Source organism: Phytophthora parasitica (genome assembly GCF_000247585.1).
Source record: "Phytophthora parasitica INRA-310 unplaced genomic scaffold supercont2.39, whole genome shotgun sequence".
NCBI classification, from domain to species: Eukaryota; Oomycota; class Peronosporomycetes; order Peronosporales; family Peronosporaceae; genus Phytophthora; species Phytophthora nicotianae.
The window spans coordinates 346,594-360,328 of record NW_008649025.1 but is presented as its reverse complement, the minus strand read 5'-3'; the positions used below and the strand labels follow the sequence as shown (position 1 = coordinate 360,328).

At 51.4% G+C, this 13,735-nt stretch overlaps 6 protein-coding genes across 6 annotated transcripts; 2 read left to right on the top strand and 4 right to left on the bottom strand.

Moving 5' to 3' along the window:
• Positions 1-720: 720 nt before the first annotated feature.
• Positions 721-1,107, top strand: PPTG_23479 (hypothetical protein; the record flags this gene model as incomplete). Its single annotated transcript, XM_008910897.1, has 1 exon — positions 721-1,107. Exon 1 carries the CDS (start codon positions 802-804, stop codon positions 1,105-1,107), a length of 306 nt encoding a protein of 101 aa, XP_008909145.1. The 5' UTR covers positions 721-801.
• Positions 1,108-2,040: 933 nt separating this feature from the next.
• On the bottom strand, positions 2,041-5,032 carry PPTG_14316 (hypothetical protein). The gene is made up of 3 exons (XM_008910896.1): positions 3,452-5,032; positions 3,276-3,384; positions 2,041-3,217 (listed from the first exon to the last, which is right to left on the bottom strand). The coding sequence occupies exons 1-3, from the start codon at positions 4,771-4,773 to the stop codon at positions 2,432-2,434; spliced, it is 2,217 nt and encodes a 738-aa protein (XP_008909144.1). The 5' UTR covers positions 4,774-5,032; the 3' UTR covers positions 2,041-2,431.
• Positions 5,033-5,523: 491 nt separating this feature from the next.
• Positions 5,524-7,773, top strand: PPTG_14315 (hypothetical protein; the record flags this gene model as incomplete). Its single annotated transcript, XM_008910895.1, has 3 exons — positions 5,524-5,834; positions 5,892-6,207; positions 6,277-7,773. 3 exons carry the CDS (start codon positions 5,524-5,526, stop codon positions 7,735-7,737), a joined length of 2,088 nt encoding a protein of 695 aa, XP_008909143.1. The 3' UTR covers positions 7,738-7,773.
• Positions 6,116-10,219, bottom strand: PPTG_14314 (translation elongation factor G). Its single transcript, XM_008910894.1, has one exon. The coding sequence runs from the start codon at positions 10,189-10,191 to the stop codon at positions 7,774-7,776; it is 2,418 nt and encodes an 805-aa protein (XP_008909142.1). The 5' UTR covers positions 10,192-10,219; the 3' UTR covers positions 6,116-7,773.
• A 228-nt stretch (positions 10,220-10,447) lies between these two features.
• Positions 10,448-11,134, bottom strand: PPTG_14313 (hypothetical protein; the record flags this gene model as incomplete). The annotated part of the gene is made up of 1 exon (XM_008910893.1): positions 10,448-11,134. The coding sequence occupies one exon, from the start codon at positions 11,132-11,134 to the stop codon at positions 10,448-10,450; it is 687 nt and encodes a 228-aa protein (XP_008909141.1).
• A 548-nt stretch (positions 11,135-11,682) lies between these two features.
• PPTG_14312 (hypothetical protein) lies at positions 11,683-12,516 on the bottom strand (the record flags this gene model as incomplete). The annotated part of the gene is made up of 1 exon (XM_008910892.1): positions 11,683-12,516. The coding sequence occupies one exon, from the start codon at positions 12,514-12,516 to the stop codon at positions 11,683-11,685; it is 834 nt and encodes a 277-aa protein (XP_008909140.1).
• Positions 12,517-13,735: the final 1,219 nt, after the last annotated feature.

Genomic DNA, 13,735 nt, shown 5'->3' with positions numbered 1-13,735 from the left:
AATTTCCAGACACCAGAGTCGAATGGGTTCCACTTACTCGCGATAGAAACGTTAAAGATCTGGAGAATGCTATATTCAATATTACACCTCCTATTCTTCCCAAGAACGTGGTCGCTACCAACCTTCGATATTACGCGAGCAGCGACGTGTACAACCAGGAGGTTCGTTCATTTCTTCGTTTAGTGGATAATTTGATTGGATTTGGAGAAGACCCAGACAATCCCATTATCGTGGAAGTACGTCGACCATGGAAACGACAAAAACTTAGCCATGAACTAACTCCCATTAAATGGTCTGCTCCAACACCACGTGTCAGAATTTCCGTTCAAGACGACGAACAACTTATCTTAATACCCATGTCTTGCGTCCTTGGGACTGGAATTGGCCGACGCAATAACATGCGGTTGATTCTGTACCGTCGGCGATCACTCAAAGACCAATGGAACGAGATCATTCGATGCTCGATTCAAACGTACTCGCTATTATGGATCTACGGTCCGCCGGGTATTGGAAAAATCGTGTGGAGCGTGTGGAGCACTGACGTTCGCTTACACACTCGATCCTACCTTGTGGGATGTTCTTTGGATCCATTATTCACGAGTGAGTAAGGAGTTCACTTGCGTATGGCTACAAGGCACCAGCGCAAACGGCACCAAAAGCGTTTGTGTTATTAGCCGTATCTGTATCAAAAACTCCCTCCCTGAGATGTTGAACTCGATCTCTTCCGTTAGAGAAACGTTTGTGCTTTTGGATGGGTATGCCGTCAACCTAAAAGAGGTGGAACGCGCTTTGGATATATGCATGAACTGGCAAAAAGACAATTATGAGTTATATCGTCTGGTTTGTGTTACTTCCATGGCGACAGTGGGTAAGGAGTACCATTTTCCAGACTATGACGTTATACCAGAGACGGTGGACGGTCCGAGACAATCGTTTACGGTTAATCCGACTGAATTGATTAAAGACTCAGTGGAAGAAGTTGGGAAACAGAATGCCGTAAAAGTTGATACTTCAAGTATATCTGCAGAAAGTATTGATCTGGATTCCAAGCAAGCCATGAGGAGTGAGTCAATTCAACATGTATTCTTGGACGCAACAGGATTATGAAATGGCAATTTGTCATGACCCATTTTTCCACAGTGTTGAGGCCATGCTACCACCGTATCGTGAAAAACCCGGTAACGTGGAATCAGAGGCTACAAAGCGAATCAAGAGAGTGCAAGAGAAATACTTCGTGGCTGGTCGAAGTGCGAGGATGATGTTCGACTTCACAGCGCAAAGGGTCATGGATTTTCTAGAATTTGCAATCAGTGTGGTGATAGATATCGGGACTTGTACCGAAGCTCTAGGGCAACGACCGAATTGTTAGCTATTTATCCCAGAAGAGATTGGTTCGATGAGCATCAGCTCATGAGCAGCTTGTAATGCGCGCACTGGTAATTAAACTGGGATCTGATCTACTGAATTACCTCTCAATCCTCAACGGAGTCAATTCTTCCAGCGACAGCTACAACTTTGAATCGTGGTTCTTTTCAGAGCTAACTCACAATGGCATTCACTGTAAAAGAAAAGGGGAAACAGAGCGAAAGAAATGGCAGATATCCTACGTCATTTATTTCGATCCAGCACTCCCGATCGGTAGTTATCTGGTGGATCAGCATCATGAGAAGAAAAAAAACAGACTTGGATGGCTGGAACAAGGATGGCTATGATGCCGTTTTTATCGATACGGAGCGCAACCTAGCGCGGTTTGTTCAGATGACGCGGGATCAACTTCATAAGAACTTCAATCACTTCTACTGTATTGAAGTCTTGAGCAGACTGGCTGCGGAGGCGAGTCTGGAACCGTTCAAGGTGATCGAAATGTGCTTTGTTGTCCCAGAATGTGACCTGCAGAAATTTCCGGCTTCAAGAAGGATGTTTTAGAGGTTATTGCTGCGCTAGAACGAGCCAGCTCTTCAGGATCAGATTCCCTGTTCGATGAGTGCGAGGTGAAGATCATTGTGCTCGGTGTTGAGTATGATCCCGAAAGAAGTTGTCGTGGGACGCGACTTCGTTAAAAGGCAGTGACTAAAAAAATTAATTGTATCTGACTACGTAGTAGTACTACACGTGTTTGCGGGCAAACTATGGATGTCGATCGGATACGTTTTCGATGTTGACGTGTTAACACGCTCAACTACTCTAAAACGTAACTTCTCGTTTAGTTTTTAAGGCTCTCGGCGTTCGTTTTAGCTACGACGCCATCAAACATTGAAATACTGCAGTAATAAATGAGCAAAATGAGCAATATGCAATGTGCACAGTCTTTTGAGGTGGTTTACGTGTGGTGCTCCTGCCGATCCTTCTGTGGTTAAATATACGAGTAGAAAGCCGTAGCCATCAGCCAGAGGCTAAGGGAAGAGAAACGGCAACAACACCAACCCAGTTGTTACTCTTGCCGCGGAGCAGGACTCAGCGTCGACACAATGGGACTCGCACCGCGTTCAGACAACGAGTCCACCAAGTCGTACAGTCCGCGCCGCTGCACTGGCAGCTCCCGTGTCGGACCATAAGCGTCTGTACCGACGCTACCTTCACCAGCGAGCTGAGATGTCAATGAGGGCGACGCATTCTCGGCGGCGAAATCGCGGAAACTCATCGAGGACGCAGCAAGCAGCTCCGGGTCTCGAACATCTTGTGTGGCGAATGTATCCGACTCATCGGGCTCCAGCTCGTCGATGTGGAACGCTGACAAGGCGTCAGCGCGCTCTCCACGCATCACAGGACCAGTGCTCGACAGTGAACGCTGGCGTGATGGTCTAGAATGCAACGAGTTGGACAGCACGCTACGGTTCAACCGGGAGCTCAGCACGTTGGGCGCCGTGTATGTCCGTGGTAGTTGTCCTGAATACGGAGCCACTAGCTCAGCGCTCGGGTCGTTAATGGTACTGCTACGACTCATATCAAATCCACTGCCCCTCGCTGCTGAGTTGGGGCTTGAAAGACGATGATCGGATGCTCCGTTGATACGAGGCGAAGATACGCGTCCCATTTCCTCTTCTTCTTCGTCTCCAGAGCCAGTTCCTGCCCATTTCCACTTTTTCTTCGCCTTCATCGTCAGGATAGTGCGTCCAATCTTCACGTGCATCGGCTTCCCCCACTCCAATTCCAACGGTTTGCTCAGAAACAGCATCGTGCCATTCGAACTTGCAGCATCATAGAGCACGAAATGGTTCTAACAGCACAAAAATTAATCAACTGCACCAACATTAGACCATATCGTCGCCACTTACATCCTGGAATTTAACCTTCGCGTGGAGTTGGGATACCGTTCGGTAACGCAGCGTCATGTTGTTCGTGGTCGACCGGCCAATCGTCAGAAATTGCTGGTTCCGCGGCATACTAAACAGATAGCAACAACAGCAGCGTTAGTATCTTCCAATGTAAAAAACCATCCATGCAAACATACTTCGCGAAGCTCAATTGGAAGCGCGTGTTCGTCAGCGCCGTCGATCGATTCCGCGTCTCGTGTTGCGTGACGACCGCGAACGTCACGTAAGGCGGTGCCAGCTTCTTAGCCAAAAGCGACACCACACGGCCGTCATCTAGTCGAACGCTCGTCAAGTATGTCGCCTTGCAAATGCTGCACACATCCAGGCCGTCGGTATTGGTAACGGCGCACACTTTCTGATTCGGATTGGTCCCATCCGCGTCCAAATTGTTATTCCAGCGCTGCAGACAGTCCAGATGGACGTATTTCGTGTCTCCTTTGCAGTGGCAAGGCGCAACCAGTGGGTTATTATCCGGGTCTTCGTCTCCATCGTAGCAAATGTAGCAGAACTTTTTGCCGGTCGTGCCGGCCACTCCAAGTGGCAAATTATTGTGTCGCGTATCGGCGCTGTCTTCTCCCTCTCCACTGGATCTTCTGGCTGCTTTTCTGTCCTTATCTTCCTCCGATTCGCCTTCATCTGATGTGTCTCCTCCGACGCGCATGGCCTTATCATCGTCGTGTTCTCCACTGTCCTCCATGTCGGGCGATCTTTCTGTCGGATGGAACGTTTGTTGCAACGGGAGACTAAGATAATTCTCCTTAAGGTACTCGTACTGCTCGTTGGTCAGGGATTCCTCTGTTTCCTCGCTATTTGTGCGGTTCAGTTCACAGACGACGAGGCCGACGGATCCGATCCTCAATAGATCGCCCAGTCTCAAACTGTGGCCAGTAACGGGGTATTTCTTACTGCCCAGTACTCTGCACACTCCCGTGTGGCCCGAGAACCGTTCGATGGACGACCCGCAAACAAATTTGCCCACCGAATTGTCATATTTCAGTGCCAGTGTCGTGGCGCGCGTGTCGTTCAGCACGCACTCCTTCATCTGCGCAGGTACAGCTGTCCGTTCCTGTTCGTTCTGTTGCTCCATTTCCTGCTCTGCAGCTTCGTCCTCTTGGTTATTAGGTGGTGACGGGAAGTCACGCATGTGTAGCGCCTGGAAACTGGCGGCCAGGTCCCGTTCCAGCGCCGTGTGGAACGGCGCGTCGGTCTGTGTGACGGCGTTTGGGTTGCTGCTCGACGAGGCATAGAACGGGTATGACCCGCGTTGCGGCCCGTGCAGCACGGCACCTTCCTCGTCTACTGTGAACTCGAGCTTCGGTAGCGTGCGACGACCGCGTGAGGCGCTGACACGGGCGCCCGACGCGTCTGTGGTGGCGCGCAGCTCTCCAGGCGTCGTAGTCTCAGCTTTCACCTCTACGCGACGTACGCTCTTAAATCCCATGTGTTTGGCGCGCAGCATGGCGCTGTGTGGCGAATTAATTAAGGCTCCGCGGTGTCTAGATGGTCGGAGATCCAGGTGACCTACGCGGGCAGATGACGCCGGCTGTAGAAAACGTAAGCGACTCGCACTTGGATGGGAAGATGCAGCGACGTCTCCTCCTTAAGTAGAAGCGCGCGACGCGTCCTGAGGGGCTCTGAAAGACGAGCTACCACCCCGCGCAGCACAGCGCGTCCCAGGGGCTTTCCTTGCTTTACGGCTGATCGTCGTTTGTTCTCGTTCGCGAGGTATAGGGCGAAAAAAAAGGCCTTCTAATTTTTGTGTTGGTGACTATTTTTCTCAGATTATTAAACCGATCTGCGATTGGAGAGAACACAAATCAGCGAGATACGATTGGAGAAAAAGATGTGCGTTGTGTAAACATGGTGTTTTGTGAATTTGTGATTTGGGACGGAACGCTTTGATGCAACCGACCTGATTTCCCAACCTTGCTGAATGGACGCCGAGCAACATTGTTCAAAGCTTTGGATACAGTCCAAAGCTGCATTCTGGCAACGTGCCTGCATACACATTCCGTGAGAAAAACTTCATTGTGCAACACAATAACATCCGTTGCATGTATTTTTGTGTGTGTAAATTGGGATCCTATTTTTGCACCGGCTTTCCACAAAAGTCTACCATGTCATTTACTCTATCTGTCAAAACTATTCATCATGGTCAAGCGGCTGTTTCGATCTTGAAGCGACGCACCCTTTCATGTGCATTGACACAATGTCACGCCACCAGAGTCGAGGCATTGACCCAGAGCTGTTCGCTCCCAATGCACAGAGTTTAGCTAGCGACAGGTATGCTAAGGCTCCTCCCTCAGCCTGCAGCAACTACGAATACCGAGCTACCTCGTCACAAGAACGTTATCGCAATGACCACGACAATATCTACGCCTCTGGGGATAATCAGGTGCAACAGGAACGTTCTGATTATTCAAGACTCACGATTGAGCTGGAACACCTCAGCGGGTACACGGGCAAGGGCAAGAATACCATCCACGCGCATCCTATAGACCCGGACAGCTACATCACCTGGTACGTATCTATTGCGTGGTGGGTCAACAAAGCAAGCTAATTGTTGTGCCGATGCAGCATGGGTTCCGCGGTGGTGATTGGCAAGATCTGCGACTCACAAAGCCAGGAACTGCTGTGTGCGCACGAGGAGGAGATCAACGTGATGAGTTTGTCCAGTACAGGCATTTTCCTAGCATCAGCACAAATGCCTCCTCACTCCGGACGAACAGATCGCAGTGGAGCGTTTATTGTCATCTGGGATCTCGCGTCTGGACGGGAACGCTACCGACTCGAGGGTTTCTTCCGCCCCGTACTGCAAATGGCCTTCTCGCCTGATGACCACTTCCTTGCTGCGTCGTCCGAAGACTGCCGGGTCATCCTCTGGGATATGCGAGTACGCTGCCATTCGTAGATTGTTTAATAGCTGGATAGAATTGTTCACTTTGTATTTGTTGCCTTGTAGACGTCCGAGTTGGTGCTTACCAAATCTTTCCCCACTCCAGTTACTGTTCTGACCTGGGGTAAAATGGACGAAAAGTGCCGACGTCCTAAATATTCGCTCGCGTTTGCACATTCCAGCCAACTTTTGCACGGCGAGTTAGCCTACGACATCGCAGCCATGCAATATCGTCTCGAAGTCTCCACTTATTCAATGCCAAACGTGGGGATCGCTCGCACGTATCTCTGCGCTGCAATCACTCAAACACGCACGGACGTTCTATCTGGAACTACAGCCGGGGAGCTGGTCGTTTTCAACACAGAGTCTCTAGTCTACCGCAACGCCGTGCCAATTGTTAGGAACGGCGTGCACAGTGTCGCAGCTTGTGGAGATACCGGGTATGTGTACGTAGGCGCGGGCGATGGCGTTCTCAAGAAGCTTGTGGGTCGTGACTCCGACTGGAACCTCGTGGGTCAAGTGCAGCTTGTCGGTGGCATCACCAGCATCTCAATTAGTCCTGGAGGAGCTCAGCTCTTCGCTGGAACCTCAGCTGGTAAAATGTATCACGTGGTTGCCAATACTCTCGTAATTTCCGAGTTAGCAAGCAGTCATTTAGGGTCAGTCACAAGTTGTGCCTTTGGTGATTCGAGTGAAGAGTTCGCAACCATTTCTGTCGACGGGAGTATTCGCTTGTGGAATTTATCCACGTATCATCTCAAGTGCATGACTACCGAGGCAGTAGCAGGCCTGTGCATTGCCATCACGAAGAGCTCTACACATTCAGGACTAATAGTCTCGGGTTGGGTCGATGGCTGGTTACGAGCGTATGATGCGGCCACGGCACAGCCCAAATGGCACATTGCAACAGCTCATCGAGGAGAAGTGACTGCTGTGGCTTGTAGTGCTCAATATATTGTGAGTGGAGCTAGTGACGGCGGCGTGAGCATTTGGTCTTTTGCTACTCGAGAATTGGTCCTTCAATTTCACGAACACAAACGCGCAGTCACCGGTGTACTCGTCGACGTCAAGTTACCACACCGCGTTCACTCTTGCGGAGTAGACAAAGCTTTGTTCATTTACGACCTCAAAGGAGCTCGACGTATCGTGGCGCAACAAGTTCGAGAGGGAGCTTTCCACGGTATCACGCAGAGAGTAGACAGCGAGACGGAGATCGTAACAGCAGGAGCGGATGGACGACTGCTCTTCTGGGACTGCGACGAGCCTGATCCTGTCCAGTTCATCGTGGACTCCAGCAGACTAAAAGTTACTTGCGCGCAAGTATCTCCGTCAGGTCGATTCATCGCTACGTGTGGAGAGGACTGCGAGGTCAAACTCTTCGACGTTGGGTCTTCTGCGCTGCTGGCGTCGGCGCGCGGTCATTCGAACACTGTGAATGCGCTGGCGTGGAGTCCGGACGAGCGCCAACTCGTGTCTGTAGGCGCAGATTCGTGCATTTGCGTCTGGAATTTTTACCAAGAGGGATAAGCAGGTCTTGATAAACAAACTCTATTATGTCTCACCTTATTCATCCGCAGTGGATGACTCGAATGTTGGTGGCGCTTTCCGAAGGTTACCAGTCAGGCGGTCACGAGTAGCTGGGTCAACCTCAACGTAGCGTAAGAACTGCATAGCGAACGAGGCTTCTCCTTGCGTCTTGGAGCGTAGCAACGTAGCATACCCCACCATGTGAGCTAACGGCACGTTAGCGTGCACAATCGAGCGCCCTTGGTTGGCCATAGACCCGCCACCTTCTCCAGCCATAGCAGAACCCACCTCCTGGATGTGTGCACGTCTCTGTGAGCTCAAGTCAGCAAGGACATCACCGACACAGCGGTCAGGAGAGCGCACTTCGAGCTTCATCATCGGCTCCAAGATAACTGGTTCGGCTTCCTTAAGTGCCTCCTTAAGCGCCAACGCAGCAGCTGCACGGAACGAAGCAGCACTCGAGTCCGAGTCCCATTCGCAGTCCGCCTCGTCCACAGTCACCTTCACGTACGCAACACGGTTCGGAGTCAATACTCCACGACTTAAACCAGCCTGAAGGCCCTCCTCAATCGCCAGAGCGAAGGCATGAGGCATCTTGTTCGCGCCCTTATTCTTCCATTGCACCATGTTGCTGTTGTTTCCATCCTCTTCTTCCTCTTCTTCTAGACTCTCGTCTTGATGCTCAAGCTGCGGATCCACGTGGAGTGTAAGCTTGGCGAAGTGACGATCAGTGCCCAGCATGACGTCGTGTGTGTACGGCAATTCAACAGAGTTCGTGATGCTCTCCAGATACGCTACACGCATGGCACCGATAGAAGGTTCGAGCTTGTAGTCACTACGAAGACGTTCTTTGATGATGTCCAGGTGCAGTTCGCCCATACCAGACATGAGAGTTTGACCTGTCTCCTCGTCCACAGTCACCACAAAGCTCGGGTCCTCTCGTTGCAAGTTCTCCAGTGCCGCGTCCAGATCTTTCTGCTTCGCAGACGACTCGGCTTCAATAGAGCACGTGAAAACAGGCTTGGGGATCTGCACGCCAGGCAGAACCAGTGGGTGGGCGACGTCCTTGGCACTCACAAGCGTGTCGCCCGTGAACGTGTGCTTCAGGCCGACAGCAGCGCCGATGTGACCGGCTGAGATGAATTCCACGGCCTCCTGGTCGTCAGCAGCCACGTGCATGAGTCTCGTCAGTCTTTCCTTCGTACCGCCACGAGAGGCGTTGATGAGCTGTGACTTAGCATTCAAAACGCCAGAATATACACGAAAAAATACCACGAGACCACGCTGACGGTCGTGCTGCACCTTGAAGGCGAGCGCGCACAGCGGCTCGCTGGAAGATGGCTGCAACTGCACCACCTTGTTCTCTGCTCCTTGGCCACGAGTCTTCTTGCCGCCAATCACTGCGTGTGCTACGAACGGAGCCAAGTCCAGAGGCGACGGCAAATAGTCCACTACCGCATCTAACAGCGGCTGCACGCCCTTATTCTTCAGCGCACTACCACACAGCGTAACTACGACCTGCGACGCCATGTCTCGCTGTACCGTAATCCGTCGCAGCGCCGCCTTAAGCGTCTTGTTATCGATCTCCTCCTCCATCAAGAACAGTTCGCCCAGCTCATCGTCGAAGTTTGAAGCTCGCTCGATCAGCGTCTGACGCCCTTCCACCGCCTTTGTATACAGCTCAGCCATTTTGCCACCTGCTGAGGACAACAGCGGCAGTCGCTGAACCTGTTCGCCTTCCTTGTCCGTCCATTTAACCAGTTGCATGTCCACCAGGTCCAACAATCCTTCGAACTCCGCTTCCTCGCCGACAGGAAGCTGCACGCACAGGGTCTGTACGCCGAATCTCGTCTCAATAGACTCACAGGACCTGGCGAAGCTGGCGCCTTCGCGGTCCAGTTTATTAACGAAGGCGATGCGCGGCACTTTGTACCTGTCTGCCTGCTCCCAGACCGTCTCGGTCTGCGCCTCCACGCCGGCAACACCGTCCAGCACGGCCACAGCGCCATCCAGAACGCGCACAGCTCGTTCCACCTCAATGGTAAAGTCCACGTGTCCCGGCGTGTCGATCAGATTGATGTGGTGCTCGCGCCATGGGAAGCTGATGGCTGCGGCACCGATCGTGATGCCACGCTCGCGCTCCTGCGGCATAAAGTCCATAGTGGCGTCACCATCGTGCACTTCTCCCATGCGCCGAATGGCTCCGGAGTAGAAAAGCATGCGCTCAGTCGTCGTGGTCTTGCCGGCGTCGATATGCGCTAGGATACCGATGTTGCGGATGGCGGCGACGTGCGCGGCGTCCTCCTGGCTCGAGTTCTGAGCGGTGAGCGGCGCTGAGGAGCTCCATCGACGCGCAAGACGCTGGTGCAGAAGACTAGTGCCTGGAGATAAGCTGAAAGCACGCCTGTAAACCGCTAGCAGTCCGGACGCGGCGCGCGCACGTGTGCCAAGCATGATGGCGTACGTGTGGTTCACAGTGAAGTCTACCACGTCGCAGTTATTGTAAAAAAAATGACATTTTTCTTAAAATTGAAAATCAATTATGGTGATCTGATATTGCATGAAAAAGCAATGATGACAATAATTGTAGTTTTTACGTCAAAGTTGAAGTGGCGACTTCGATCGTTGCCATCTTAATGGTATGACTCGCTTTCTAGCGCGTGTGCATGGATATATATGCAACAGAATCCTATCCGCATAAGATTTGATCTCACTGATAGCGAGGCAACGTGTCAACGGGTCCGAAAGTGCACGAACGAGGCTTGTAGCTCTTGATGTGCGTGGCCATCTGCGCCGTCGCGAAGCACGGACAGCAGGTCGCGGACACGCAGTCATTCGCGCTGGATCCTGGAATCTGGAACTGGCAGCGGATACGCTTGCGGATCATCCACAATGCAGCGGCGAAGGTTGAATGGGTCAGCAATGTAATGGTCAGGAAAATGGCGTTGATGGCTGGTCGTTCATCCTCGAGGCGGTGCGCATGGTAGTAGTGATAACTCACATTGTGTCCGAGAATTACTACGGAGACCAACTGCTCAATCGTGAGCGCCACGGTGGCCAACTCCAAGCTGCAGAGCAGTGCGAAAAACAGCAACGCTGTTCTGTACGGCACCATGCCCAGTCGACTGGTAATCTGCGCAACTGATACGCACGGACACAGCGTCGCCATCAACGCGTTGGGTACGAGGTGGTCGAAACAACCAAAGAAATTTGTCGCCCAGTACCCAGTTGCAATGCCCAGAACGATGTCGCCGTTGACTCGCTTGAAAGCGCTGGGGCCATTGCCTTGCGGAGTACAGGGTACAGCCACTTCAGGACTCAGTTTTTCATCCAACTGGATTGCGTACGCAACGCGCGGGGTTTCCTTCGGGGTTTCGACGGTAATGGGCTCTGACATAGTGGTGACCAAGAATTGGAGTTGACGATGAAGCTGCAAAAACTGGAATGGTTCGCTTAGCCATCTCCCGTTGTCTGGGTGGAATCACTCTTAACAATCGCTCAAGACCGCAACGAATGTGGCATCCCGTACTACGTAATGAGAAGGTGCATTCGTCTTGTGGATACCGCGTCATCTCATGCACGACTACAACCCCATTTGAACTGCTACATACATGAAGTATTCCGTCATCCCATTGACCTGCTACATTTCAAAGCATTCCAGCATCCGGTGAAAACCGTTTCCTTTCGGACCCTTGCCTTGGGATCACGAAACGCGTTTGCTGGCAGGTTTTCGATGTGCAGACCGGCAACTTCGTATCTGAGCACCGATATGTCCGTTTTAGTGTGTTTCGCCTCTTTAAAGTGTTAGTTTCTTGGATGGCTCGAAAGGACAAATGCGAGGAATCTCTTTGGGAAGCGTATTAATGCGCAAGTACCATAAGCGCAGATGTAGTCGCAACGGAAAACGTTAGCGAGTTGACTTCGCTTATGATGGCTTGTGGAGTTTTACCCCCTTTTAACTACTCCACTCTCCAAAATTTTGAACGAGTTGGTAACCGCATCGAGTTCTGCCTTACAACCAAGTGGGATGGTTGCGATCGGGTTCGTGTGACCGATGTCCACTCCGTAAAGGATCGGGAAGCTTGTGCCTCGTGTGTGGTGGCGGATAAGCCGCTGAAATTCCTCAACCTGTGCTTCAGAAAACGCAAAGGCTCGGCCGACAATTAGACCGCGAATCTTCTCGAACGTGCCATCCGCCCTCAGCCACCCAAGCGCGACGTTGACGTCTGAGAGCGATATGCCTTCGTCAAATTGAGCTCCTTCGGGGGATTCAATCAGTAGAATGGCGTCTTGTAGATCGGGCATATATTCGGTACCGCGCACCAGGAGAAGCGTGGGCAGACAACCTCCTATAATCGGCCCTTGAGCACTACCAGACCGCAGCCATGTGTAACCTTTGTTGGGTTTCATTATGTCTTGATACGTGATATCAGCGCGTGTGAACCAGTTTGCCGTCTTGTCATCAGTCCACTCAGTCGACGGTGTCACCTGTCCAAGAGGATCCGTCGACTGTACTGCGTTCAAGAACGATGCCATGGTGTACGGTAATGGCTCGGGAAATTCTCCAAATTGGACGATAGCAGCAGGCCCGTAGAAGCTACAAAGCTGTGACTTTGCGTACAATGCGAGATGGAGCGTCGTAATATCCGAGAACCCACAAAAGATCTTCGGGTGCGCTGCAATGACGTCGAAATCGAGATACTCCAAGATTTCGTGCGAGGTAAAACCACCAATAGTACAAACAATAGCTTTTACTGCTGGGTCCCTGAAGGCCTGCATCAACTCGTCTCAGCACCCGCAGAACTGTGCGCAGCGCATACTGCTCGGTCGGCAGCGTCGTCTGTATCACCGTGAGACTGGGTGTTGTCTTGAGCTCTGAGAGTAACAGAGGGGTAGACCTCGACACGGAAACCGTGGCGTTCGAGCTCCGTACACGCTTTGGTTAGACGATGAGGCACGAAAGCCGCAAGACCTGATGCGGGTGCCACGAATGCAATTGTATCGCCTTTGACGAGGGCCGGAGCACGAAGTAGAGATGGCATTGAACGCAACAAAGAAGATATTACTATGCTTGAGTCTTTTGGGGTTGTGACGGGGAACACCTAGAGCGGATCCTGTCACTTGAGGAGATCACCAGAAGAATGTTCGTGACGAATGCACGATGATAATCGTCATAGTACAGATTGTGTACTGTACTGTGCAACTTTATGCGCTCAAACTAGCAACAACAAAATTCAGCACTTAGTAAACAAATTTGTTTAGCCACGTTTGTTCCTTGGAGCTAAATTTGGCCCTGTAAATAATGCTATCCGCCCCTCGTTTTCACAACATCGCCATCAATGTGGTCTCACATCGTTCAGCTTTGGGAGTCCCTACAGGTTGAACTGCATGGAAAATACTCGAACAAGCGAGTGCTAGAACTCTCCAATTACGCGAGCAACACCAGTTGGTTGCATGTCATCACCGTGTTAATTGTGACTCCACTACCATGCATACTCGTGATTGTGTTGGCTGACATTCTCCCCTTGGCGGATCCTGCTGATGGAGTATCAGGCAATACGCTCTTCTTCTTGCGCAATGCCTACACCACGTTTGTGCAATCCTTTATTTGCATCCACCAGTTCCGAATCAGTGTTCCTATTCTCCCGTATCCCATTCGGCGAGCGATCGTGAACGCACTTTACATTACGGTGGGAGACATCGGCATTCAGTATGCTGTTGCATCATCAACCAGCTTCCCTTTGCCGTTCTCATTGGTGACAACCAGAGGTCCGAAAATTCAGTTCTGTATTGCATTGGAAGAAGTGTTGGGCAATAATAAAAACTTCAATATTAACAACAACAATAATAAAAATTCCCGCAATTTAAATTGTATTGCTAGCGCCTAGCTCTAGTCCCGTTCGCGTTGAGCCCTGCGTCGAAGCCAAATGGTATGCTGGCTCGGTAGTCAACTGGCCAGAAGACACCCAACTCCTCACTGTTGAACTCTGCAATCAGC

Excerpts from the sequence above, each read along its gene's own strand:
- PPTG_14316 (XM_008910896.1), bottom strand. The coding sequence starts at position 4,773 with ATGCTGCGCGCCAAACACATGGGATTTAAGAGCGTACGTCGCGTAGAG. Across the intron at positions 3,385-3,451 it reads TTCCAATTGAGCTTCGCGAA|TATGCCGCGGAACCAGCAAT; the intron begins GTATGTTTGCAT and ends CTATCTGTTTAG. Across the intron at positions 3,218-3,275 it reads CGAAGGTTAAATTCCAGGAT|AACCATTTCGTGCTCTATGA; the intron begins GTAAGTGGCGAC and ends TTGTGCTGTTAG.
- PPTG_14314 (XM_008910894.1), bottom strand. The coding sequence starts at position 10,191 with ATGCTTGGCACACGTGCGCGCGCCGCGTCCGGACTGCTAGCGGTTTAC.